General features: G+C 43.0%; 1 protein-coding gene across 2 annotated transcripts in view; it reads left to right on the top strand.

Moving 5' to 3' along the window:
• CPB2 (carboxypeptidase B2) overlaps positions 1-27,835 on the top strand; it is a gene marked incomplete at both ends in the record, with an annotated part of 66,885 nt that overhangs the window by 11,999 nt on the left and 27,051 nt on the right. For both annotated transcript variants that reach the window (XM_079778553.1, XM_079778552.1), the window contains 5 exons: positions 12,858-12,933; positions 17,212-17,336; positions 20,399-20,507; positions 22,458-22,559; positions 24,944-25,048. In XM_079778553.1, the coding sequence (XP_079634679.1) occupies positions 12,858-12,933; positions 17,212-17,336; positions 20,399-20,507; positions 22,458-22,559; positions 24,944-25,048 (517 nt within the window). The remainder of the gene's footprint in view (positions 1-12,857; positions 12,934-17,211; positions 17,337-20,398; positions 20,508-22,457; positions 22,560-24,943; positions 25,049-27,835) is intronic.

Raw genomic sequence — 27,835 nt, 5'->3', positions numbered from 1 at the left:
CCAAGCCTCCCTCCGGCTCTCTGTGGCCATAGCCATCTTGATTGGGTTTATTTGCATATTTGCTCCTGATTGGCTGGTGGGTGTGGGTGTGGCTTGTGGTGTAGCAGAGTGATGGTTAATTTGCATATTACTCTTTTATTAGATAGGATATTATACACAACTATAGACCAACAAATTGTGCAATCTGAATGAAATGAATACATTCCTAGAAACATAAAATCTTCCAAACTGAATCAAGAATAATCAGAGAATCTGATAAACAGATTACAACTAGTGAAATTGAAGCAGTAATCAGAAAAATCCCAACAAACAAAAGTACTGGACCAGATGGCTCCACAAGTAAATGTTACTAAACATTCAAAGAAGAACTAGCACCTATCCTTCCCAGGTACCCATCCAGGGAAGCACACATGGCATCTACTATATAGTCACACCTTGTGTTACTCAGAACAATCTGTTTCATAAAATACGCTTTTGGATTCTGGTTGGTCTCTTTTCCTGAATGAAACATAGAAGAGAAACATTAGTGGAATTAACTACAGTCCCTACAGCTATAGCAAGTCTTGAGAGCCTAGCCAATACTCATCATTCCCCTTTTCTACCACCCATTCTGTTTTCTCATTGTCAGTACCTATCCTGGTCTAGGTGGCCTACCTGGTGAGATAACACAGGCCTGCAGCTCTCCAGGGTTTGAGGCCCCAATCACCATGCCCTCTTGGTCCATGGCTGCTGCATTTGTCAACATATAAAGAAATTGGACAAGGGAATATCACAGAATGTCTAAGTTTATTATCTGATAGCCAATCATATTCTTGCCTGCCACCTTCACTGTGTGAATGCAACCCTTAATATCCTCCTGATGACCAAGGTCAATTGCCCCTTCCAGCAAGGTAACTCCTCTCCTTTCTGATCATCTCTTGGCACATGGAGACAGAAATATTGTGTAGCAGCAAGAGCTTTCAGTTTAATAGAACTCTATATGTCTTGTGGAAAGATTTTTCCTCTGGGAACCAGGACTTTTAAAATTATAGAACACACTAGAGGCCCAGTGCATGAAATTCATGCACGGGGTGTGTGTCCCTCAGCCCAGCCTGTACCCTCTCCAATCTGGGACCCCTCAAGGGATGTCCGACAGCCCATTTAGGCCTGATCCCAATAGGTGCCTACATTGTGATTCTTCTCTTGGGACAGGCCTGGTCCCTCCAATAGGATTGGGCCTAAATGGGCCATCGGACATCCTTCTCACAATCCAGGACTGCTGGCTCCCAACTGCTCGCCTGCCTGCCTTCCTGATTGCCCCTAACCGCTTCTGCCTGCCAGCCTGATCACCCCCTAACCACTCCCCTGCCAGCCTGATTGATGCCTAACTGCTCCCCTGCCAGCCTGTTTGCCCCTAACTGCCCTCCCCTGCAGGCCTGGGTCCTTCCCAACTTCCCTTCCCTGCAGGCCCTGTCGTCCCCAACTTCCCTCCTCTGCTGGCCTGATCACCCCCAACTGCCCTCCCTTGCAGGCCTGGTCCCTCCCAACTGCCCTCCCCTGCTGGCCATCTTGTGGTGGCCATCTTGTGTCCACATGGGGGCAGCCATCTTGTGTGTTGGAGTGACAGTCAATTTTCATATTACTCTTTTATTAGATAGGGTATTTGTAAATTGAAAGTAAAATTTCCCTACATGGGTCAACTCGGAATGATGGTAAATCCAACTTGATTCCTGGAACCATGTATTCTACCTAGTGCAGACACAGAACTATATGTTATTGATTTAAAGTATATACTGTATCCTAGAGGATGTTGCCCCTTTCCAAGCTAGCACCTCAGCTGATCTTTCAATAAGCTATTCTAAATGCTGTATCAAGCTAGTAGTTTTTGAGTTATGTGGTATGTGATATGCACAGTGGATTCCATGGTAATGTGCACAATATTTTGAAAAGTGGATCTCTTGACCTGATAAAATATTATGTGGGATGCTGTGTCCATGGATCATACACTATGTAAGCCCTTATATCATGATGCTGACTAAGGCTTTGAAGGCAGAAGAGGCAAACCTAGACCCATAGTGGAAGGCAACTGATGTAGTCACTTTGTCACCATGTGGTTGCCTGGTCTCCTCGAGGAATGGTGCTGATTGAAGGTTCACTTTGACCTCTTCATAGATCAAATCTCCTTCTGTCTCCCTTTTCCACTTTTAAGGATCTTTGTGAAACCATTGATAATCCAACATAATCTTGCCATTTTAAAATCCTTACCTTAGTCACCTTTGCAAAGTCACTTTTGTCATGTAAGGTAACAAATTCAATTATTCTAGGGAATGGGGCATGAACATTAGACTACCTACCACAATAAATATGACAAAGCCCAGATCATGGTGGGTGAGACTGGTCCCATGACCACTTGTTGTCCCATGGTTAGGCATTCTGTCTATATTATGGCCCAATAGCTGCCAGGAATTATTTTTTTTTTAAATATATGATTCTCCACTGTAGATGTCATGGCCTTGCTCTAGGTGCCTACATTGTGATTCTTCTATTAAGACATGCCAAAACCTCCAAATGGCATCTTTTCCCACCACAGATGCCTCTGATCCCATATGGTATGAGGGCTCTTGCACCACAGTCTGAACTTTTTTGTTCTGGGCCTCTCACAAAATGGTAATCTTTTTTGTCATCCAATATATGTCTTGAAGCAGTATTTCCAAGTGAGCTATATTCAGAACCCAAGAGACCCACCAAGAATTGTGCTCCCTTCTTTAGCATGGGAGGTTGAGATGCAATCATTCATCTGTTATTTTTTTATTTGTATTATTACAGATATCCCCTATCCCTCTCTTTGCCCCCATTCATCCTCTCCCACTCCACCTTAGGCCTTCCCCACACTCTTGTCTGTGTTCATGGGTTATGCATATATAGATACTAGAGGCCCAGTGCATGATTGAATCATGCACGTGTAGGGTCCCCTACACGCTTTCGCTTTCAATCACGGGATGCTGGGTGCCTGTCCGCTGGTGCACCAGGCGCCGGAGGCTTCTGAAAGGCCTGGTGCCTGAGCGGACAGGCACCCAGCTCCCACGCTTTTGCTTTCGATCACTGGTGCACCAGGCCTTTCAGAAGCCTCAGGCGTGGCGGAGGCTTCTGAAAGGCCTGCAGCCTGAGCGGACAGGCACCCAGCTCCCACACTTTTGATGGTCCGCGCAACGGGACATCAGCTCACTGCCCCAGAGGCCCCTTCTGTGCCGCAGCATAGATATGGCGCAGACGCTGAGCTCATGCCGCTGCTGGCGACGCAGCTCAGCGTCCCGCCGGCCCAATCAGCTACCCCGGCCACCCCGAGTCCCGCCCCCCCCGCGCCTCCTGGCCAATCATGGGCATAGCGAAGGTACGGTCAATTTGCATATTTGTCTATTATTAGGTAGGATAAGTTATTCAGTTAATCTCTTACCATCCCACCTACTACCCTTCCCTCTGAGATCTGTCAGTCTGTCCCATGTATACATGCCTCTGGACCTATTTTGTTCATCAGTTTATATTGTTGATTAGATTCCACATGTAAGTGAGGTCATGAGGATACTTGTCTTTCTCTGACTGGATTATTTCACTTAGTATAATACTCTCCAGGTCCCTTTATGCTGTCTCAAAGAGTAAGAGATCCTCCCTTTTTTAGCCACATAGTATTCCATTGCATAAATGTACCATAGCTCTTTTATCCACTTATCTACTGATGGACATTGGGCTGTTTCCATATCTTAGCTATTGTAAATAATGCTGCTATGAACATAGGGTGCATATATTCTTTCTGATTTGTATTTTGGGATTCTTAGTATATATTCCCAGAAATGGTATCGCTGGATCAAACAGCAATTCCATTTTTTATTTTTTCAGGAAACTCCATACTGTTTTCCATAGTAGCTGCACCAGTCTGAATTCCCACCAGCAATGCACTAGGGTTCCCTTTTCTCCACATCCTCAACAGCAGTTGTTGTTTGTCGATTTATTGATGGTAGCCATTCTGGCAGGTGTGAGGTGATACCTCATTGTCATTTTAATTTTCACCTCTCTGATTAGTGGCATTGAGCATTTTTACATATATATATTGGCCATCTGTATGTCCTCTTTGGAGAAGAGTCTATTCATTATTTTGAAAGGGATTTCCCATCCTATCCCAGGCGACTAGACCCTATAATGTTTCTAGTGTGGCAGACCCTGAATCTCTATGGTATTTTTTGCCCACTCTTGAAAATGTGTGTTACTAAGACCTCCAATGCACTTACCACTTCTTGCTCATCTGATCCATGATTCATATGATGACACTGATATAGTAGACTGATATATACATAAAGGCTAGTTCTCTTTGACTATATTATTACATATAGTGGGAAAGTTAATCTAAGTTTGAAGCAAAACTGTAAATATATATTGGTGTCTGTCCCAAGTGGGTATGAACTGTTCTGATGTTTGTTTTTTTTCTGAAAGGGATGGCCAGTTCAACAGCTAAATACAATACACACCTGAGGCCCTGTTCAGCAAAGATACCACATTGAGTACAGTCACTATAACTGGGATTCCTACTTGGTTGAGTTTGATTATTCATTGTCATCTTCTAGGATCCATTTGGTTTTTGTGGGAGCCAGATTGGTGAATTGAAAGTGAATTTGATGGGAACCACCATCACTATATCTTTAGGTCTTTGAGAGTGGTACTTATACCTGCCATTTCCTCCAGATGCATTTTTTTTTATAATTTGCTATCTTGGCTGTGAAGGGGTGGGGGTGGGGTGGGGGTGTGCCGGGGTTCTTGTTCCATCATTAAGAAGGGTTTAGCAATCTGGAGAAAGGCTGTGTGTAACTTAAGTAAGAGTCCAGAGACAAAAGATAATTTTGAAAGGCATTGGGGATCCGAGGAGCCTAGCTAAAGAAACTAAGTTCTCCTTGTCTCAGGACCCCTTGCTTTTTATTAACACAAATTGTCCTAAGGCAAGGTGGAGATATACACTTCAAAGGGTAGGGTTTCGTCTACAGAATCCATTGTCAGATTGGGAAATAGCCTACGGTTGTTCAGGTGTTTGGCCAGTAGGATGCAATAATATGTAGATTAAGATGTCCTGAGCTGTCTGGCAGCAAACAATCCATTTAATGCATCCTTTTCAGGTTTGGGAAAATGCCTTCAGCCATTCCCAACAGGTGACAACATATGTGACTCAGCCCTTGTTGAGTCCCCAAGTTCCATCAACCTTTTGATGAAATTCTTGCAATTATGACATGCTGGAATTGGCTTCTGGCAGGGGTGGGGTGGACAGTTTCACCTTTAGGCTTTTCTAACTATGATAGCTCTTACTTTATAGGCAAGAACCCAATATGGGTTTTTTTCCAACTACCAAGTATGGCCATTTCAAGTACACAGAGAAATGATCATGAGGGGAATCCATGGACCCAGTGATTCTACTATCAGCTGGACTTAGACTATGGCTCCAGGTCTCCATGTTTCAGTGTCAGCTTAGACCCTGAATCCAAAAGACCTCAAAATGCTTGAGTAATCCCCTTTTCCCAATGTGCATTTTCCTAAGTAAATTGCCATAGGTCCCTTTGGGAAAATACTGAGGAAGTCATGATCATGTATCCTTTCTATGCTGTTGCAGGGTCTTCCCTGGTGGAGACCTGACTCCTCCTTCAGGCAACAGATTCTGGATCAGGTCTGGAAACTGGGCAATGGATAGGAATAGCTATCCTTAGCTTCCTCATTATCCATTCTTGATTTATTTTTATTGTAAAGGTTGAGCAACGCTTTTGTTGGCTTCCCATCTATCTTGCCCCTAAGAACTCTGTGTTCTCTTTAACTATAGCCTTCTATATATCACGTCCCTCTCTGGCTGCCACTCTTACCTTGCTGCTCATTACAATAATTGTGCCCAATTTGTTAACTGGCAGTTAAGCACTGCCACCTGGCTTCTATTATGTAGCAATCTTGTTACCTCTGATGCTATTGGGGAGCTCAGTTCTGTAATGTCATTTCCTACTGTCAGCCCTCAGGATCTATTCCAACTTCCCTATCCAATCTCCAAACCAACAGCTAGGGTTAAGTCATGATATAATATAGCTATGAAAATGTTGAGTATGTTAATAAAGAATTGAGGCTATAATCCTAAGGAGGTGCACTCACCCATCACACAAGATTTAACATTCTAGTTAGATCCTTGAGAGGTAGGTGGTGTTAACTGCTGTTCAATGGTTTTTGGAAGCTTGGAGAAAACAATGGCCTGCACTAAGTGGACTACAAGTGTCAGAACTCTTGCAGCAGATGGCAAGAAAGGGGATCAAAAAATTCCTAGAATAGGGCATGCTAGAGTGAAAATACTAGTACAATAAAAGGCTATGCTCCACTGATGGGCTCAGAGAACATTTGAAAACCATAAAGATTATGCTTAAGGAGAAGGTCACCAGTATCATGAGAAGCTCAAGAATGGCTTTTTCATAGTCAGAGTAGCTTTATAATAGTATTTTTTCTTGACTAAATACAATAAGAGACCTTTTTGGTTAAAAAACTAAATTTTAGAAAGTAAATAATATGGAAAAGTATAATATTAGGGAGAAAAAATAACACTAAAATTTCATCACCTTGAGAAAACATAGTTAACATTTTAGTGATCATTCTTTTATGCATTTCGTTATATATTTGTATATACCCATGTATAGTTTTACATTAGTTGAATGTCATCTCTCCTATCAGAACTGTAGAGACCTTTCTTTTTTTAATTTATTTATTGAATAAGGTATTACATGTGTGTCCTTATCCCCCCATTACCCCCCAAACCCCCCACTCATGCCCTCACCCCTGTTTTCTTTTTAAAACAACCTTATTTGCTCCTCCCTTTCCTCATCTACCCAGTCCATCAATTGCCATTCTCCACTATCCAAATCAATGTTAACAATGTGCTGTTTATTCATTTATAACTTTTCTCCTGCTTTTAACACATACAATTTTCCTTGTTCTTTCTAATTTATTTATATTACAAAAATGGGGTAATATTTCATAGAGTTTTCCACTTGATTCTTGCTTATCTTCCTTAGTACATGATGTAAATCTTCCCCAAGTTAACTATTATAAATCTATCTCATTCTTTATAATGGCTAGAAAACATTCTAGGATGTGGAGGCACTACCAATATTCTATTACTGATAAGCATTCATATGATTTCCAGCTATTGTTATTATGAATAATCTATATATATATAAAAGCCTAATATGCAAAGTGTCCCCTCGGGAGTTCAACCGGGAGACTGGGAGTTTGATCACTCACTATGACATGCGCTGACCACCAGGGGGTGGCGGGGAATGAAGGAAGGCCCCAGCTGTCATCCAGAGTTTCTGTATACTCTTTACCCAGTTTTCCTTACATTAGCATTTTATATTACCACTAGAGGCCCGGTGCACAAAATTCGTGCACTCGGGGGGGGGGGGGGTCCCTCAGCCGGGCCTGCACCCTCTCGCAGTCCAGGAGCCCTCAGGGGATGTCCGACTGCTGCAGAGGCAGAAGAGGCTCCCACCACCGCTGCTGTGCTTGCCAGCCATGAGCCTGGCTTCTGGCTAAGTGGTGCTCCCCCTGTGGGAGTGCACTGACAACCAAGGGGCAGCTCCTGCATTGAGCATCTGCCGCCTGGTCCTCAGTGCACGTCATAGCAACTGGTTGTTCCGCCATTCAGTCGATTTGCATATTAGCCTTTTATTATATAAGATAATATATTTGTCAAAAATAAAAAAAACAACATTGTACATTATTACTAGTAAACACCACTTTTTCCACAAATGTTCTTTTTCTGTCCTAAGATCCAATCCTGGATAAAATGTTGCATTAGTTGTTGGTATTCAATTTATTAAGTGCATTTTTATACATAATCAATTTTTTTTTAGTTGTTTTAGGCAGGAGAGTAAACTTGGTTCCTATTTCCCCATCTTGACTGGATTCAAAGTCTAAAATTAGTTTTAAGTAAAGCAGGAGCAAAACATTTCCCTTCTGATTTAAAAATTATTTACCCTCACATTTCAAGACCAGTATTTATCCAAAAATAAAACACTCTTCAAGTTAATTAATGAGGCCCCCTCTGGCAAATTCCACCAACATAGCGTAATTTTAATTTAAATAAAATAGTTACTTAAAAATATGCTAGAAACTTGAGAATGCTGTTGCTGTTAACAAATCCCACATATATCTGCAATTTTTCACCTCACTGCTTCCATTCTCTCTCCTTTTTTCTTATCCACAAAGATACGTTGCTTTATAAATTAGAAACAATAGAAGAAGCATGAAAACATTGAATCCCATGCATATAAAGACTACTAACACTCATTCAATGGTAAATACAATTATTCTCAGAAAACAGAACTATAAACTAAATATGTCAAGAAAATTGGGAGAAAGTCCAAACAGAAATTGTGATTTTAAAAAAAAAGATTAGCAATGACCATGACAAATAATCCTCATGCAACCATTTCAAATATTTTAGTTATTTCTTGTCAATTTATTTGTCATGGTCATTCTATTCTCTCTTTACCCAAATCTCCCTCACTGGCAAGAGAGCTGCAAGTATGAGAAAATTTACTAAACAAGTCTTTCCTTCCTGGTTAAGTGACATGTGTAACCAGTATTGATCCATGTTGATTCACACTGATGTATTACCTTGGCTTTGCAAGAATAACTAAGCATTCCTCATAGCTCTAGTAAGCATTACAAGGCAGAAAGAAATATAATAAAGCAAAGGTGAAAGAACAAATTGAATCAAGTGTTAAGTTAAAAAAAACTGTTAATGTAACCCACCTCATTCAGAGATTAAACCAGAAAGCCCCTATGCTCTTCTCATAAAAAAATATGATAAAATCCACACTCATTTATGATAAAAACTCATAAAAGAGTAAAAGGAAACTTCTTTACACTGCTAAGAGGCACCTACCAAAACCCTACAATAAGCATTCTAATGGTGAAGCATTAGTAAGTTTTCCTTAAAAAATTATGAATCATGCATTTTATTTATACTTCTGTTCAACACTGTACTGTAGGTCCTAGCCACTACAGTAAGACAAGGAGAAACAAAACAAAACAAAACTCTGTAAGCATTGAAATGAAAGAAGCAAAACTTAGCATGTGGATTTGTAATGATTTTTTACGAAGAAAAAAACAAAATAAAATATCTACTTTAAAATGATCAAAATTGGCCCTAACTGGTTTGCTCAGTGGATAGAGTGTTGGCCTGTGGACTGAAAGGTCCTAGGTTCGATTCCAGTCAAGGGCATGTACCTTGGTTGCAGGCACATCCCCAGTAGGAGGTGTGCAGCAGGCAGTTGATCAGTGCTTCTCTCTCATCGATGTTTCTAACTCTCTATCCCTCTCCCTTCCTCTCTGTAAAAAATCAATAAAATATATTTTTTAAAAAATAAAAAATAAAATAAAATAAAATGATCAAAATTGCCAAGGGAGCTGGATAGAAAAATCAATATCATTCCAACACCTCAGCAAGAATTTACTATTAAAAGTATTTACAGCATTTACAAGAGAAAAAAAAAACATACTGAATAAATATAATGAAAATGTGCAACATCCTTATTGATAAAATTATAAAACTTTTTGAAGGCTATTAAAGAAGGCTTAAACCAACAGACAAATCAACTGTATTTACTTATAAACATAATCATTAGGATGTCAGTTCTCCCCAAGTTGTTGATCTACATATCCTAATATATAAAAAGCCAGGGGCCATCACGACCGAAACAACCGGATGGACAACCGAACAGCAGGCTGCGTGGGGCAACCAGGCCAGCAGAGGGGTTAGTGAGGGACAACCAAATGACTGAACAGTAGGCTGCCTGGGGTGACCAGGCCAGAACGGGGGGTGGGGGGGCAATTGGGGCAACCAGGCCAGTGGGGGGGGGGGGCAGTAAAGGGTGACCAGGCCCACGGGAAGAAGTTAGGGGTGACCAGGCCGGCAGGTGGGGCAGTTATGGGCGATCAGGCTAGCTGGCAGAGGCGATTAGGGGTGATCAGGCTGGCAAGGGGGCAGTTAGGGGTGATCAGGCAGGTAGGCAGGTGAGCAGTTAGGAGCCAGCGGTCCCAGATGGTGAGAGGGATGTCCAACTGCCGGTTTAGGCCCAATCTCCGTGATGGGGCCTAAACCGGCAGTCGGACATACCCCGAGTGGTCCCGGATTGGAGAGGGTACAGGCTGGGCTGAGGGGACCACCCCTCCATGCACGAATTCTGTACACCAGGCCTCTAGTAATTGAGTAAAATTCTAATCAAAATTCAAAATTTTCATGGAACATAACAAGCATATTTTTTAAAATTATGCAGAAAAGCAAAGGATCAAACCAAAAGGCTCTTTAAAAAGCACTAGGCATGGAAGAGGAGTAGTAGGAGCCTGTTTTATAGGATGTTAAGATTTAATATGAGGCTATAGTCACAAAGATGAGTGGTTCTGGCACAAGGATAGACAAGTAAACCAATGGAACATAATAAAAAGCCAAGAAAGAGACCACACTGGATTGGCAAGGGAAATCTTTTATTATACTATAACTAGAGGCCTGGTGCACAGATTTGTGCACTGGTGGGGTCCCTCAGCCTGGCCTGTGGGGATCGAGCCGAAACCGGCTCTCTGACATCCCCTGAGGGGTCCCAGATTGAGAAAGGGTACAGGCCAGGCTGAGGGACCCCACTGGTGCACTACTGGGGCCAGGGAGAGACCACGGGAGGGCTCTAGGGCATGTCGGGCCCATCTTGGCCAGTACTTATTGGCTGGACCCCAGCAGCAAGCTAACCTACCGGTTGGAGCATCTGCCCCTTGATGGTCAGTGCACATCATAGCAACTGGTCGAACAGTCGAACAAACAGTCGGACACTTAGCATATTAGGCTTTTATTATATATGGATAACTAGTTCACCCTGAAATAGTTTCACTTGCCACAACACAGGTTTATTTCTCATTCATATCATCAGTTATTGAAGGTCACCAGGGCTCTCCCTGGTGCTCTCTTGCAACTTGGAGTTCTGAGCTGCTTCCATTTTGCAACTCCATATCTTGGGATTCTTTGTTTCTAGCCACAGGGTGAGGGGGAACATAAGTATTGAAGACTCCCACCTGCTACTCCCACACACATTCCCATTGTCAAGAACTAAGGCACATGGTGTCAATGCAAACACAGGAGAGGCTGGGAAATGCAGTTTTTCTGTGTGCCCAGGAAGAGGAAATGGTGTGATGAACCAGCATTATCTCTGTTAAAAAAAGAAAAAGAAAACTTATATAAGGCAGAATTGGCATAGCGGAAGCCTGGGGAAAGTATTAACGATTAATAAATTATGCTAAGAATTAAAAAAAAGAACTCAATTTCTTCTTTACATTGCACCAAAACAAATAACTTTCAAATGGATTAAGCTTAAATGAGAAAGACAAAAGGAGAATATGACCCAGGGATGGGGAAAGAGTTCTTAACACACAGATATATATATATATCACAAACCCATAGGAAATGATGGATAAAAATACATCATAAAGAGAAAAGACAACCTGGTAGAATATATTTTCAATATATACAACTAAAAAAATATTAGTATTTAGACTGTAGGAAGAAATTATACTAGCCTATTGCCACAAAAGAATAATCTACTGGAAATAACTATACTTCATTGCAAGTCAGAAAGTTAAAATTAAAATCACAAGAAGATTCCATTTCACAACCATTAGACTGAAAAAGGTAGTCATACAGCATCAATGTTAACAAGGAGGAGGAGCTATGGGAAATCCTTTCCACTACTTGTGAGAATGCAAATGGATATAAAAAGTTTGAGGAATAATTTGACACTATCTCACAAAATTAAAATTGTGCATACCCTGAAGAAATAGCAATTCCACTTGTAGACAAATTCTTGCAATTATGAATGAACTATGATTAGGTACTTCAACACAAATAGTAATCTTGAAAATACAATGTTGAGTGAAAAAACAAGATACAGAAGAAGACATATTGTATGCCATTTTATATAGTTAAATCAAGCAAATGTAAGAGTATTTTGAGAATCCACACATACAAGAATCCATACATGTGTTTAAGAATCCATTCTATAAAGAAAAGCAAGGGAATAAGCAAAGTGAACATTTAGGGTAGTGGATACTGTTGGGGATGTGGCTGGGGAGCAGGGGTGGGGAACTTCAAGGACACCAATAAAGTTGGATTTCTTAAGTGGGGTAATGGCTTCACAGGCATTAATTTTATTATGTAACTAGAGGCCTGGTACATAAAATTTATGCACGGGTAGGGTCCCCTAGGCCAGCCTGGTGATCAGGGCCCAATCAGGTTCCCCGCCTCCCACCCTCCCTACCTTCCTTCCCTCACTCCCTCAGCGCCCCCCCCCCCGTCGTTGCTGGTCACCCACCACGTTCCACGCTGCCCCCTGGTGGTCAGCATACATCATAGCAAGCAATCTAACTCCTGGTAGAATTCCCAAGGGGGCAATTTGCATATTAGCCTTTTATTATATAGGATAAGCTAGTGTTGGCATAAATATTCCCTTTGCACCAAATATTTAATTTTTAAAATCAACTCACACACACACACACACACACACACACACACACGGAAAAGAGTAAGCACTCTGCAAACTGACTCCCATTTAAGAGAGCTGTTGATTTTGCAATTGCATAGGAACAGAAAGAATGAGTGAGTATATGTGTGTTTTTTTTAACACCACATAGTCTGTAGCAAGACCCTCTTTTCTTCTAACATTTAAAGTTTGTTTCCTTTTTGTAATTATCTCAAAGCCCCTAACAGTATAATTTATTTCATTTTTACTTGTTATTTAACGTCAAAATTCTGTTTCATTTTTCCCCAGTGGCCAGGTTTTATCTGCTCTTCCTAGAACCTCTAGGCAAGTTCAAATTCTGCAGAATCTTACTACAACATATGAGGTAATTTTTCCCTTATTTATTTGTATATTAGAGGCTCAGTGCACGAATTCGTGCATGGGTGGGGTCCCTCAGCCTGGCTGGCGATCAAGGCCTATTGGGGAGGGCGGCCAACCAGGAAGAGGGCCCGCGGCAGGTTGGCCAGCTCGGGGGAGAGGGGCCACAGGAGGTTGGCTGGCCAGGGGGAGGGGCCGTGAGAGGTTGGCCACCTGGGGGGAGGGGCTGCGGGAGGTTGGCCAGCTGGCCCCCCATTGGGGCTGATCTGGGGGGCCAGCCAGCAGGGGAGGGGGGCTGCGGGAGGTTTCTGTGGGAGCACACTGACCACCAGGGGGCAGCTCCTGCATTGAGCGTCTGCCCCCTGGTGGTCAGTGCGTGTCATAGCGACTGGTCGGCCGGTCATTCTGGTCGTTTGGATGCTTAAGCTTTTATATATATAGACTAGAGGCCCAATGGACAAAATTCCTGCATGGGTAGGGTCCCTGGGCCTGGCCGGTGATCAGGGCTGATCTGCAGGGCGACTGATGGGGTGATCGAGGGGGCTCCCACTGGCACCTGCCTTGGCTGGCCTGGGGCCACCCATTCACCAGCCCCGCCCCCCGCTGCCACCACCGGTCACCTCCCTCTGAAGGGCAACCGGTGGGGCGATTGGGGGGCCCGCTGGCACCTGCCTTGGCTGACCTGGGGCCTATGAGCTGGGGGAAACTCCTGCATTGAGCGTCTGCCCCCTGGTGGTCAGTGCGTGTCAGAGTGACCGGTCGTTCCACTGGTTGTTTTGCTGTTCAGTCGATTTGCATATTAGGCTTTTATTATATAGGATTATTTTATTTTGTGGAAGTATTGTATGCCATGCTCTCTCCTATGTTTTCTAACTTACATATAGCTGGTATAAACCCCTCTTCTTATACTCTTTTTCCCCTTCTCATAATTACATGATTTTACTGGTTCCCAAAATCAAACCTTCTTCATTTGTACTATTGGCTTTTTAGCTAACCACATAATCGTACCTTGGGATTGAAAGTGTGTACTTATAAAGATACTATGATAAAAAGAAGTTCAATAGGACTTTGCTTATAAAACAATGGTTTTTAACTAAGAAGCAAACATCAAAAAGACAAGGGAAAATTTACTAACATTTTCATGCCTGGCACCCATCTCCCCAGAATGCCTGATAAGGGCTACAAAATATCAGGGTAAGAAATTGACAGCTCCATGTTTTTCAGTTAGACCAGATTAAAGTTTCAATAGAAATACATGTGTAGCATGAAGAGGGGGGAGCTGGAGATGACTGGGAGCACCCTTAGACCATGCAGCTCTGACACCTGTGCAGAAAGGAAGATTGTGTATGAAGAGTCTCTAGACTGAAGGGCAGTTCCTATGTACGTCTGGGGGACCAGTGATGAGTCCTTAAGCCAGGCATCCTCAAACTACGGCCCGCGGGCCACATGCAGGTGTTTTTGCCGTTTTGTTTTTTTTACTTCAAAATAAGATATGTGCAGTGTGCATAGGAATTTGTTCATAGTTTTTTTTAAACTATAGTCCGGCCCTCCAACGGTCTGAGGGACAGTGAACTGTCCCCCTGTTTAAAAAGTTTGAGGACCCCTGCCTTAAGCCAATGTCACATGTAAGAAGAAACTCCTCTCTAGAAGGAATAAACCTGCATTATTTTTTTTTGGACCTGCATTAATCCTATCTAATAATACACAAATATGCAAATTGACCATACCTCCAACACACTCACAAGCCACGCCCACAAGCCACACCCACCATCCAATCAGAGCGAGTATGCAAATTAACCCAAACCAAGATGGCTACAGCCACAGACAGCAAGGTTTCCTAGGTAACAGAGGAAGCCAAGCTTTCTGCCAGCCGTTGCAGGCCTAAGCCTCCACTCAAGCTACAAAGTTTCAATTATAGAAGGTAAACAAATTCAAACAAATGGCGGCAGAATGGAGCTTGAGAGAGCAGGCCAGGGTTGCCCCCGGCAACAGGGGAAGCAAAGCTTTCCGCACACCCTGGCTGGGTCCACCCGCTTAAGGCAACAAAGTTTCAATTATAACCCCAACACAAACGGCTGCGGGCCTCGGAGGGAACCCCAGGCTTGGCTCTGCTCCAGGCTACAAAGTTTCAATTGTAGAAGGAAAATAAATTCCAGATACCAGGGCCTCAGCTTGCGTTGCCAGGGGGCGTGGCCCGCCTGCAAACCACCACAGGCCACTTGCTCAGGCCGCCCCACGCCCCAAGGGAACCCCACCCTGATCAGGGACACCCTTCAGGGCAAACCAGCTGGCCCCCTCCCCTGTACCAGGCCTCTATCCTATCTAATAAAAGAGTAATATGCAGATTGATCATCACTGCAACACACAATATAGCTGCCCCCATGTGGACACAATATGGCCACCACAAGATGGCCAGCAGGAGAGGGCAGTTGGGAGGCACCCGGCCTGCAAGGGAGGGCAGTTGAGAAGGACCAGGCCTGCAAGGGAGGGCAATTGGAGGTGATCAACCCTGCAGGAGAGGGCAGTTAGGGGTGACCAGGCCCGCAGAGGAGGGAAGTTGGGGGCAAACAGGCTGGCAGTGGAGTGGTTAGGGGGTGATCAGGCTGGCAGGCAGAAGCAGTTAGGGGCAATCAGGAAGGCAGGCAGGCAAGCAGTTGGGAGCCAGCAGTCCTGGATTGTGAGAGGGATGTCCCAGATTGGAGAGGGTACAGGCTGGGCTGAGGGACAATCCCCCTCCGTGCACGAATTTCGTGCACCGGGCCTCTAGTATAATCATAATGCTCAATCACTGGCTGTCTACAGCCCCGGAGAGCATGGTCTCAGTCTCTGGTGGATCAAGAGCAGGAACAGCTGGTGAGGTCAGTTAACTATGTTTCTCCCAACAGAAGAGTTGAGCAGTGAATTTTCATAGCCAACACATTGTGGACAGAGGAAATACCACCAAAGGAAGCATCAGAGATTTAGATTTTAGTTCTTAGTCTGCCACTCCTAAGTGTATGATTTTAGACAAGTTAACTATGAGCCTTAATTTCTCCACCTGAATAGTGAAAAGAATAATACTTGCTGGGTCTATATCAAACTATTACTATAATGATCACAGGAAATGAGTGTGAAAGTGCTTTGAAAAAGTGCAGTGAAATAGGGAAAAAATGTGAATAATTTTGGAAGATATTGACCAAAGCTCATAATTAGATTAAAGAATGGGAACACAGATATGATGATTACATCAAGAATATGGATTTTTTTAATTAAAGAAAATCACCATTTAATCAACTTTCTGTACAAAATTTTATTTCTCTTCTAAGCATCTGACATACTAGTACACATCCAGTTTTATACAGTTGTGCCTCAAGTATATTCATTCACTCCTTCATTCATTGTTTCATCAAATATTTATTGAGTACCTACCATGTTTTAGGCCCTCCTTAGCAACTGAAATTGCAGAGAAAAATAAAACAAGCTCCACACAAAACAAAAGATTATAATGCCATATATATGAATGAGGACCAGTGGCCAGGAATCATATTTTCACTAGAGGCCTGATGCATGAAATTCGTACACAGGTAGGGTTCCTAGGCCTGGCCCATGATTAAGGTTGACCTGTGGTGGGGCAATCAGGGGGCCCCCACTGGCACCCATCTTGGCCGGCCTGGTACCGCACTCTCGCAGGCCCCACCCCCCACCTTCTGCAGAAGGCGACCGGTGGGGTGATCGGGGGCAGCACTTGTCTACTCACCGGCAAGCCCCACCCCACCAGCCTGCTCGCCGGCCAGGCCCTGCAACCTGCCACCTCCCACTCTCTGGCCACCTTCACCCCCTGCCACCAGTCACCTCCCTCTGCGGGGCGACCAGCAGGATGATCAGAGGGCCCCTGCTGGCACCCGCCTTGGCTGGCCTGGGGCCTGCGGGCTGGGGGAAGCTCCTGCATTGAGCATCTGCCCCCTGGTGGTCAGTGCACGTCATAGCAACCAGTCGTTCCATGGATCGTTCTGCCATTCGGTCAATTTGCATATTAGGCTTTTATTATATAAGACTAGAGGCCCAGTGCACGAAATTTGTGCATGGGCAGGGGGGGTCCCTCAGCCCAGCCTGCAACGACGCCAGCGTCCAGCACCCTGGCCGTTATGGGTGCCGCCATCTTTGTGATGGAGTGATGGTTAATTTGCATATTACCCTTTTATTAGATAGGATTCTCCTTATAGATACACTTTTATGAGATTAGCTGCAGATGAGAATAACATGAACAACATTTTTGTTTTATCAATTTTTCCACTTAAAACTGCAGATTGTTCTGTGGCAGCCAGTAACAGCTGACTTTATTGCAAAAGCAAAAGAAGTCCATTTTTTTGTGAATGCAGTTGATATAATCAATGTGAAATCCCATTTACAAGAGAGCAGAATTCCATTCAGGTAAGCATCATTTAATTTTTAATGAATAGTTATTATAAGCACCCATGAGGCATATGACTAGCAGATGGTACAATTGCTTCTTGGAAAAATAAATACTTATGTTAGATCTCCAAAATAGACTGGTGATAAAGCCCAAGTAGCTGACTCTGTGACCTTGAACAAGTGGTTTAACCTCTCATGACCTCGCTCCCTTATCTCAAAATGATTGTTAGACTCAATGATCTGTGTAGTTTCTTATAGGTCCTCCTAATTCCTTCCTTCTTATAGTTCTTCTAATGTATACCCAGACTTGGCGAGCAAAATTGTCATTCGCTTGAGTAGACTTTGTGGTACCTCTCAAAAAAGCAGCTGGTAAAGAGGATTTTGCTTCCTTCACTAGGTCATTGAACATCCCTGAATGTCTGCCTCTAGACTAAAGTGTATCAAATGCAGTTTTTGCTCAGAGTTCATGCCCTCTTTCTTTTGAAATCTCCTATCTAACATCTGCTCTCTGTGTCCATTGTTCAAATGCCAGTGTCCTCCTGTTGCCCTAGCACTTCATGAAGGCCATGCTCTCTTCTATGCACCAGAGGGCAACCTTTGGAGAAGGCTCTATGATAATTATTAATAACTAGAGGCCCAGTACATGAAATCATCCATGGGGGGGGGGGTCCGTCAGGCCGACCTGCACCCTCTCCAATCCGGGAGCCCTCGGGGGATGTCCAACTGCCAGTTTAGGCCCGATCCCTGTGGGTTCGGGCCTAAACTGGCAGTTGGACATCCCTCTCGCAATCCAGGACCTCTGGCTCCTAACTGCTCGCCTGCCTGCCTGCCCTAACCACTCTGCCTGCCTGTCTGGTCCCCCTAACTGCCCTCCCCTGCCAGCCTGGTCACCCCTAACTGCCCTCCCCTGCCGACCTGGTTGCCCCTATTAACTTTTTTTAATCTTATCCCCTTCACACACAATTGTATTTGACTTCCTTATTGGCTTCTCCCTCTCACACAATTTTTCTCTCTCCTTTATGTAACACTTTGTCCTACTGACTCATCATTTATAAACTTTTCTTTACTCCTTATTTCCTACTTCTGTTCCATCATCCTTCTTCCCATCTTTCTCCTCCTCTCCCTCCCTCCCCACATTCCTTCTTTCCTTTATTTTTACCCCTGCCCTCTCTCCCCTTTTCCTTCCTTCCCACCTTAATTTTTTTCTTCACTTCATCCCCCAGACCTGCTTTGCTCCCTGCCCCATTTCTTCCTTCTTCCCATTCTCCTTTTTAAGCTCTACTGGCTCCCCTTTAAAACTTTTCTTCCCTCCCTCTTTCTCTCTCATCCTACCTTTTCCATACATTCTTCTCTACTTACTTCCACTGTTTTAATATCTATCTATCTACCTGCCTAATTATTTTTTCTTTTCTGACTCCTACTTTTAAAATCTGTCCCCAGTACACAACTATGCTTGATTTTCATTATAGCTCCTACAGTTCACTCATACATCCTCTTTCCTTCTTTAACTCTGCTCTCTACTGACTCCTTTATAAAGTTCTTCCTTCCCTCCCTTCTTAAAGCTTCCATTCAAGGGGGGGAGGGGTGTTAACTCCAGCCCAGGGCTCAGCCCCGGACAGGTGTTCACCACCCCCCCTTCCCCGGCCTCCCCGCCACCATTCTGCTCCCATTCCCTGCCCAGGACACCCCATCCAGCGAGGGTAGCCGAGGCCCACGCGGCCTGGGCACTGCTGCTGCCGCCGCGAAGCAGGAGCACCTCTGCCCAGAAGGCCTCGGACTGTCCACCACTCCATCCCAGACCTGTGGGCGCCTCCCCGCCAGCAGCCCGCACCAGGGGCCACCACCCTCCTCCCACATCTGGGCGGGGCTCCCTCCCCGCCCCTCGCTGGGCTCACCTGCTCCCCCCCACGGTCGCCACCCCCTCCCACGTGCAGCCCCGAATTTCCTTCCCTTTTCCATTCCTGCGTCTTTTTCTTGTTCCCTTTCTGTATTTCTGTTTCTCCTCTCAGCTTGTCTGCATGCAGGCCTGCCTTCCTCTCCCTCTCCTTTCTTATTCCCTCCTATCATATCCTATCCTACCCTGGCCTTGCAGCTGCCTGAGCAGAGGGCGGGGATGCAGCCTGCTTATCCGGTCATGACGTGGCACTATAACAGATAATTTGCATATTTCTCTATTATTAGTATAGATGTTTGTTATAGGTGTTTACTGCTTTCTAGAAACTGTGCTGGGTGTTTTTATACATTGTATCATTTACTCTTTATTTAACTCTGTGAGATAAATACTCTCCTCATTTTGCAGATGAAAATGTTTTTCAAACTTACAAATGAATTTCTCTAGGTCAATTGGCTAGAACATGGCAGAGCTAGGAGCTGAACCCAGATCTTTCTGATGTCAAAGCCTTGATTTTTATCTATTGGCCTCAATAAAAGTAAAGAAATGTTATTAAAATGATAGCTAACTTTCAACTTGTTCATCTCAGGTAATTAAATGGCTGATTCAGTTAAAATGTTTGCCTCGTTAACAATGTGGCACTTCTCAAGAGACATTAAATAAGATGACTTTACCATACCTACCCTATTCCTGTGCTTCTATTTCTCTAGAGATTTGATCATCTTTGGCTATGCAGAACATGTGGTATAGTTCAACAATTGTCACAATGAAAAATAAAGACAAAAAGCTTTCTTCTTCTCCTTGGTTTTTAACTGAAAATAGAATAATACAATATTACTCTGGATTAAAGAAAGCTGTCCACTAACCTATATGTTCACATAAAAGACACTGGTGAAGCACAATTGAGAAATGTTGATAATAATAGGGAAAGGGTGAGATTTTGGAGGCCTTGAAAACAGACCATATAGAAATCACTTTCTCTCCAGTGTCCATATGTGCTCTACCAAGAAGGTTTGTGAATTTCAGCTCAGCATAAGGTTAGGTGGTATAGTTTTCACCTTGATGAACTTTCGCTTGTTAGATTTCTTAGTGATTTTTCCCCATGCTCACCTGTTGTGGCTACAATGGGCCATGTGGGGAAATCAGAGCCCTTTTTGAAAACCAGCTCACCATCTGTTTTATCATCTAGTATCTTGATGGAAGATGTGGAAGATCTTATCCGCCAGCAGACTGCCAATGATACCATCAGCCCCCGGGCCTCCTCCTCATTCTATGAAAATTATCACCCACTAAATGAAGTAAGCCATCACATTTCTCTCCAAAATTACTATTTTCATTTAACCAGCATTTTCACTTCAATGATGGAAAATTATTAAAATATCATAATTAATGGAAGAGGGTAAAAAGTATTACAATTAGGTTGATGGTAGTAACTCATCCTTTTGTAGATATTTTCACTGGGAAAATTACCATCATATTTGGTAAACTGCCTCTAAGCAGGATTTTGTCCATAACTAAGAGTATCTCTACCTGCTGGGAGTAATACTACATGCTAAGGAACAGCAGGAAATAATAAATAGGGCCTTTTTATTGAAACTGCTACACAAAAATTTAACAGTCCACTGTGTTAGTCTGCCATAACAAATTACCACAGATTGGACAGCAGAACATTATTCTCTCATAGTTCTGGAGGCTAAAAGTCAACAATGGAGGTATCAGCAGGGTTAGCTTCTCCTGAGGCATCTCTCCTTGACTTGCAGATGGCTGCCTTCTCGCTATGTCCTTACCTGGCCTTTTCTCTATATGTGCACATCCCTGGTGCCTCTATATGTCTCAGCCTTTACTTCTTATAAGGACACCAGTTAGAATGGATTAGGACCCATACTAACAGCCTCATTTTAACTTAATTACCTCTTTAAAGGCCCTATCTCCAAATATAGTCACATTCTAAGATACTAGAAGTTATGGGCTTGAACATATGAATTTGGGAGGAACACAATATAATAATGACATTCCAGAAAATGCCTTGGAACTCTCCTCCCTTCCACCCCCAGTCCTTTCTAGGAGGTTCATAGGAACCATCGTAATCTTGCTCTCAGAAAATTCCTCCAAATCCTCCTTCCCCTTCAGCACTGATCTCTTTTTCAGTCCTCACCACAAGGTGGGCAGGAGGTATTCTTTTGTCATTGACTCTCACTAAGAAGACGTAAGTAATCCACTGTGGGGAGAAAAACAAATAGCCATAAAAATACTTTTTAAAACAAATAGCAAAACAAGACAGTTGTTCAAAGGATGTTGTCTTCATTACCTCAATTAGATTGTGAAATAAAGAGCCTTCTATGAAATTGCCTTCATATAATACAGCCTCCCCTGTGGGAGGAATTCTACTGAACCATCACTGGAACACAAAACAGTTGTGTGTAGTTGTTCTTTCAGACGTAGTCATTCCTTAGAAGAGTAGCACGGTAAACAGAGGCCCACTGAGGAAATCCCTGATGGCTAAATCTCCAGCACCTCAGACATAGACAGCGCTGGTGTTTGGCAGCAGGTAGGCCTCCCAGGAGCATCTTTGGACACTAGCCTAAAGTCAGGCCTGGGATTTTTATTTGTCCTTCCACTATAATCTTGATGGAATCACAAGTACCACTGGACTGTCATCTAGGAGACAAGTCCAGAATCAAACACCTTCTCAGGGTAGAAGAGAATTGTTTTCCCCTCCAGATTGTTTACACCTTTGCCTCTCATCATTTCACAGATCTTCTTGTGAATTCACAGGTTTCTAGTGGGAAATAATGGCACTATCATTTATCCTGTGCAAAGACAGTGTCCAGAGCTTCCTTAGGTTACTCTTAAAAAGTGAATTTAAAAAAAATTTTAATATAAAAGTGAACTTGTGAATGAATGATAAGGAGGATTTCATACACAGAGGCAGGGATTTGATGTGATGAGCCTTTAAAAATAACTCTTAGGGGACATACTTTAAAGATGAACTTTTCCTACTTTGTCATATGGTTCTCAGTACTTTTCTACTCTTTCTCTAAACTTTGATAATTTTCAAAACTTTACTTTTATTGATTTTTCCTAAATAACAGAAGAAACACCTGCCCCAAGTATTTTAGTTCCTCATTCTTTCCACATACACAGGTTTTAGAGAGCTCTCCTTCCCTTGAAGATGTTGTCTGCTTCCTTTGGTCAGGGAAATGCTTTGAACTTACTCTATGACTGACTGCTTATGTCCATTTTGATAGATCTATTCTTGGATAGATGTTGTAACTGAGCAGTATCCTGATATGATTGAAAAAATCCACATTGGATCCTCATATGAGAAGCGTCCACTTTATGTTTTAAAGGTATGTCATGGGGGAGTCATTGATCTGTCGACTCCAGGGGATGTGTTAATTCTCCAGCGGTACTTGTTATAATTTGGATTATTTTTCTTTGAGTTCTGTAAGTATTTGTATTACAACTGTTCCTCCACTTTAATACTCAGCTACTGAGGGTTTATTTTTTTTTCCCGCTTTACTAATGCACTGTTAGTCTATGAGTGGAAACCCCAATTTTAGGATCTACTCTGTCTCTTTTATGTGACATAGGTAAATTCCCGAACTTCAAGACCTACTGTCATAAAATAAAGGGTGAGGAGTGTGGTCTGGATTATTTTTCAAGCCCTTGTTTTATTTATACCACCACCACCACCTCTGACTGCCTTACGAAGGAAGAAGAAAAGAGAGAGATAATATGTTATTGGACAAACACTGACACTGGCGCAGTTTTTGGAACAAAACAAAATGAAACAAAAAGCTGAACAACCAAACCCAGGGAAGGATAAGAACCAGGGAAATGCTGGGGTCCTGGCAATAGGGTTGATATGATAGCTTCTGCTCCAATCACAGTTCATTTGGTTATTTATTTTCAGTTGAATAAATTGGCCTTAGTAAAGGTGAGTAAATGTGGCCAAAGAAGAATTTGGGGGAGCCATAAAACCATACTAATTCTTTCTTGATAATTTATAATTATGTGCTTCTGTTTTGTACCACTTTCCCACCCTGAATATATATATATATATATATATATATATATATATATATATATATATAATTTTAAAAAAAGCTCTGGAAAAAATTAATCATTGGAAAAAATCTTTTATTTACTAGTATTTAATTTACATTTAGTTTCCCAACATTATCTAAATTGTGATAGGTGAGCCTTTTGATCCTTTAAAGATAAGATTTGGAGTCAGGATTTCTAGGTTTTAATCTGTTCTGAAGAAACTTGCAGTGCAGACCCAAGACATACATATGAAACTTTGGGTCTTCTTGGTGACTGAGTTGCTCAGATTGGATCCTTGTAATCATGGCTTCCCATCCATGACATTTGCTTTCAGCATGTCGTGTGTACTCATTGGAACTTGTGTTTCTGGTACTTAGATGTACATGTGGGAAAACCATGCTTCTTGCATGCTTTAGTCTCACTCTTCCTTGGCCAAGGAGGCCCACATAAGGACATAATGTAGGTCTCTAGGGTTCCTCCTGCTTGCCAGTGTCAGGACCAGTACCACAGAGCTTGCTTAGCATGGACAGAAGACAACTAATTCAGACAACTCAGGGTTTGCTATTAAATGGAATAGATTAAATCAGCCAGGCAGTTCTCTTCCTTGAGTAATTTAACCTTTCACAGACAGTGAATGTGAATTTCTCACTTGCTTTCTCATTGAATATTGCTATCTCCAAGTTAGTCAAGAAAATCCTACTTGGGTGGTGCAGGTGGCAATTTAAAAATCTAACTCTCTCTTTACTTATTTTGAAATTTCAACCCCACATATTTGTTTGATTTTATAACACTCTTCTCCCTTCTCTCCATACTCTAAAATTGGGTTGTAACTATTTTTTAAAAACAAGTGAAATATAATTCTTTTTTTTTTTGAGATGATTTTGAGAATTCTGCTGAAGACATCAAAGGCTATCACTGAGGAAAGAAAGGTTGGAAAAATGTCTCTTTTTCCAGAGACTTGACATCATGCACTAGCCCTCCCCCCCCCCCCCCAATACTGTGAATCAGAACAAGCCTACTGTCCACAGATATATTGGTGACAAGTTTGTGTGAAGTTAGATGTGTGATTCTTTTTGTGTGAAATGGGGAAATAGCCTACTGGCCCCCCTTTCTCAAGCCTTTCTTTGTTCCACACCTCCCACAGAAAGCTGCCTACCCAACACATACCCGTTTACTTCTAATGATGTGTGAAGAAAGTGCCCAAAGCACTAGTTCTCTGGTCTCTACTTCTACATTCCCACTAGTTATAACTAGTTAAATGTTTGGGGAATAAAAGAGCTTTAAGTCAAAAGTCCTGGCTTCAATCCTTAATTCTGGCACTTACCAGCGATGTGATCTTAATAATTTTATCTCTTCACTTTTAATCTCACCAGCTTTAAATTTTCCTTCAGAATTCTCAAAGTAATTCAGAGACTAGTGCATATGTCATATATTTGTTAAAAGGATCTATAATAATAAAAGCATAATATGCTAATTAAACCGGACAACCTTCCGGAGGAAGCCGGGGCTGCGAGTTAAGCCCGGGTCCCGGGTGACAGGGGGAAGCCGGTGCTGGCAGCCAGGGGAAGGAAGGCGTACTCTTGCACAAATTTCATGCATTGGGCCTCTAGTTAAAATATAAGCCCTAAATAAATGAAAATTATCCTGAGGATCCTTGTTATTATTTTTTATTTTCTTTGGGCAGGTTTCTGAAAAGCAACAAGCAGCCAAAAATGCTATTTGGATTGACTGTGGAATCCATGCCAGAGAATGGATCTCTCCTGCTTTCTGCTTGTGGTTCATAGGCTATGTAAGTACATTATTCACATTCTCTTAAACGCAAATCAATAAATGTGATACATCACATAAAAAAAACCTGAAAGATAATAATCACATGATCATATTAATAGACACAGAAAAAGCATTTGACTGAATCCCGTACCATTTTTTATTTTTAGAAAGAGCGTAGAATAGAGGGAAAGACAGAGAGAAATATCGATGTGAGAGAAACACATCAACTGGTTGCCTCCTGCATGTCCCTGACCAGGGCCTGGGCTAGAGAGGAGCCTGCAAGCAAGGTACATGCCCTTGACCGGAATCAAACCTGGGACCCTTTGGTACGCAGGCTAAAGCTCCATTTATTGAGCCAAACTGGCTAGGGCCAGCACCCATTTTTTATAAAAAACTCTCAGCAAAGCGGGGGGGGGGGGGGGGGGGTAAAGGGAGCATACCTTAACATAATAAAGGTCATATATGACAAACCTACAACCCATCATACTCAATGGGCAAAAATTAAAACCATTTTCCCTAAGAATAGGAACAAGACAGCAATTTCTCTTTTACCACTCCTGTTCAACATAGTACTGGAAGTCTTAGCCACAGTGACCAAATTTTCTAGTTTACCTCAAGAATACAGTGGGGAATTTGCTTTATGTTTACAATCCAGAGTCAGAGCAGTACAACCAAAGGAGCCATCAAACTAGAAGAGTCTTCCCCGCTCTAGCCCCTGTAGCTTTTAGAAATGTTGAATTCAGTTTTAAGAAGCACTGAAACTCAAGACTCAACAGTATCCTCTCTAATAAAATGGTAATATGCAAATTAACCATCACTCCGCTACATAAGCCATGCCCACCAGCCAAGCCACGCCCACCAGCCAATCAGGGCGAGTATGCAAATTAACCCAAACCAAGATGGCTACAGCCACAGAGAGAAAGGTTTCCCAGGTAACAGAGCAAGCCAAGCTTTCCATAGCCGTTGCAGGCCTAAGCCTCCACTCAAGCTACAAAGTTTCAATTATAGAAGGTAAACAAATTCAAACAAATGGCGGCAGAATGGAGCTTGAGAGAGCAGGCCAGGGTTGCCGGCGGCAACAGGGGAAGCAAAGCTTTCTGCACACCCTGGCTCTGCTCACCCGCTTAAGGCTACAAAGTTTCAATTGTAGAAGGTGAATTAACTGCCACAGAAATGGCTGCCGCCCAGGAGGGAGCAGCAGGCTTGGCTCCGCTCCAGGCTACAAAGTTTCAATTGTAGAAGGAAAATAAATTCCAGATACCAGGGCCTCTGCTTGGGTTGCCAGGGGGTGTGGCCGGCCTGCAAACCACCACAGGCCCCTCGCTCAGGCCACCCCACACCCCAAGGGAACCCCCACCCTGATCCGGGACACCCTTCAGGGCAAACCAGCTGGCCCCCACCCCTGTACCAGGCCTCTATCCTATCTAATAAAAGAGTAATATACAGATTGATCATCACTGCAATACACAATATAGCTGCCCCCATGTGGTCAAAGATCCTGCCCCCATGTGGACACAAGATGGCCACTACAAGATGGCCAGTAGGAGAGGGCAGTTGGGAGGCACCCGGCCTGCAAGGGAGGGCAGTTGAGAGGGACCAAGGGAGGCACCCGGCCTTGCAAGGGAGGGCAGTTGGAGGTGATCAACCCTGCAGGAGAGGGCAGTGAAGGGTGACCAGGCTGGCAGAGGAGGGAAGTTGGGGGCAAACAGGCTGGCAGGGGAGCAGTTAAGCATCAACCAGGCTGGCAGCGGAGTGGTTAGGGAGTGATCAGGCTGGCAGGCAGAAGCGGTTAGGGGCAATCAGGAAGGCAGGCAGGCAAGCAGTTGGGAGCCAGAAGTCCCAGATTGGAGAGGATACAGGCTGGGCTGAGGGACAACCCCCCGCCGTGCACGAATTTCGTGCACCGGGCTTCTAGTTGTATTATAATCTTCTTATGTGCTGAGAGACTAAATATTGATTATTCCCACCACACAAAAAAAGAAATGGTATGTGATGTGATAGAACTTATATGCACATATGCATTGCCCATAGACATAGACAATAGGGCGGTGAAGGCCTGGGGCAGGGTGGGAACCTGGTAGAGGGGGGCAATGGGGGGAAAGGGGAGACATCTGTAACACTCTCAACAATAAGGATAAAATTTTTAAAAAGAAGGCCATGTGACAATGGAGGCAGAGATTGTAGTGATGTAGCTATGAGCCAAGTAATGCCAAACAACCACCAGAAACTAAGAGAGAGTCATGGAACAGATTCTCCCTCAGAACCTCAAGAAGGAACCAATCCTGCTAACACCTTGATTTTGGACCTCTGGCCTACAAAATTGTGAGGGAATAAATTTTAAGCCAAAGAAAGAGATAGAGAGAGAGGCAGACAAAGAAACCTACTGTGCCGCATATATTAAAACTTCAACAAACTTTGTAGAAATTAAAATGATAAATGCTTTATCACTTTAAAATAAATGAGGTCTCTAATCTTTTTCTGATAATTAACTGCTATGTTAATACTGAAACATGATAATACTGAAACATGACTTCAACATAAATTTACAAATTTAGTGCATAAAAATGTATTTTACTAGTGCTCAACTCTTGAAAAGATCTCTTCTTTTATTCTATAAAATTTGCTTCCTTCTCATTAAGCTTTCATTTCTGACCCATAGTAGATTAAAAAAAACCTTGTACTTTAGCTTTCCTTTCTCCCATATTTCATAAGTGGTTGTCCATTGCAAAAATTTTTAACATGACTCATGATTGTTTTAGCAGAATATGAAAATAATATTTTAAAAAGAGAAAATGGTAAAGCTTTT

The sequence above is a fragment of the Cnephaeus nilssonii genome (genome assembly GCF_951640355.1).
Source record: "Cnephaeus nilssonii genome assembly, chromosome: 8".
Classification (NCBI taxonomy): domain Eukaryota; kingdom Metazoa; phylum Chordata; class Mammalia; order Chiroptera; family Vespertilionidae; genus Cnephaeus; species Cnephaeus nilssonii.
The sequence above is the reverse complement of the archived record's forward strand: the minus strand, read 5'-3'. Positions and strand labels throughout refer to the sequence as shown.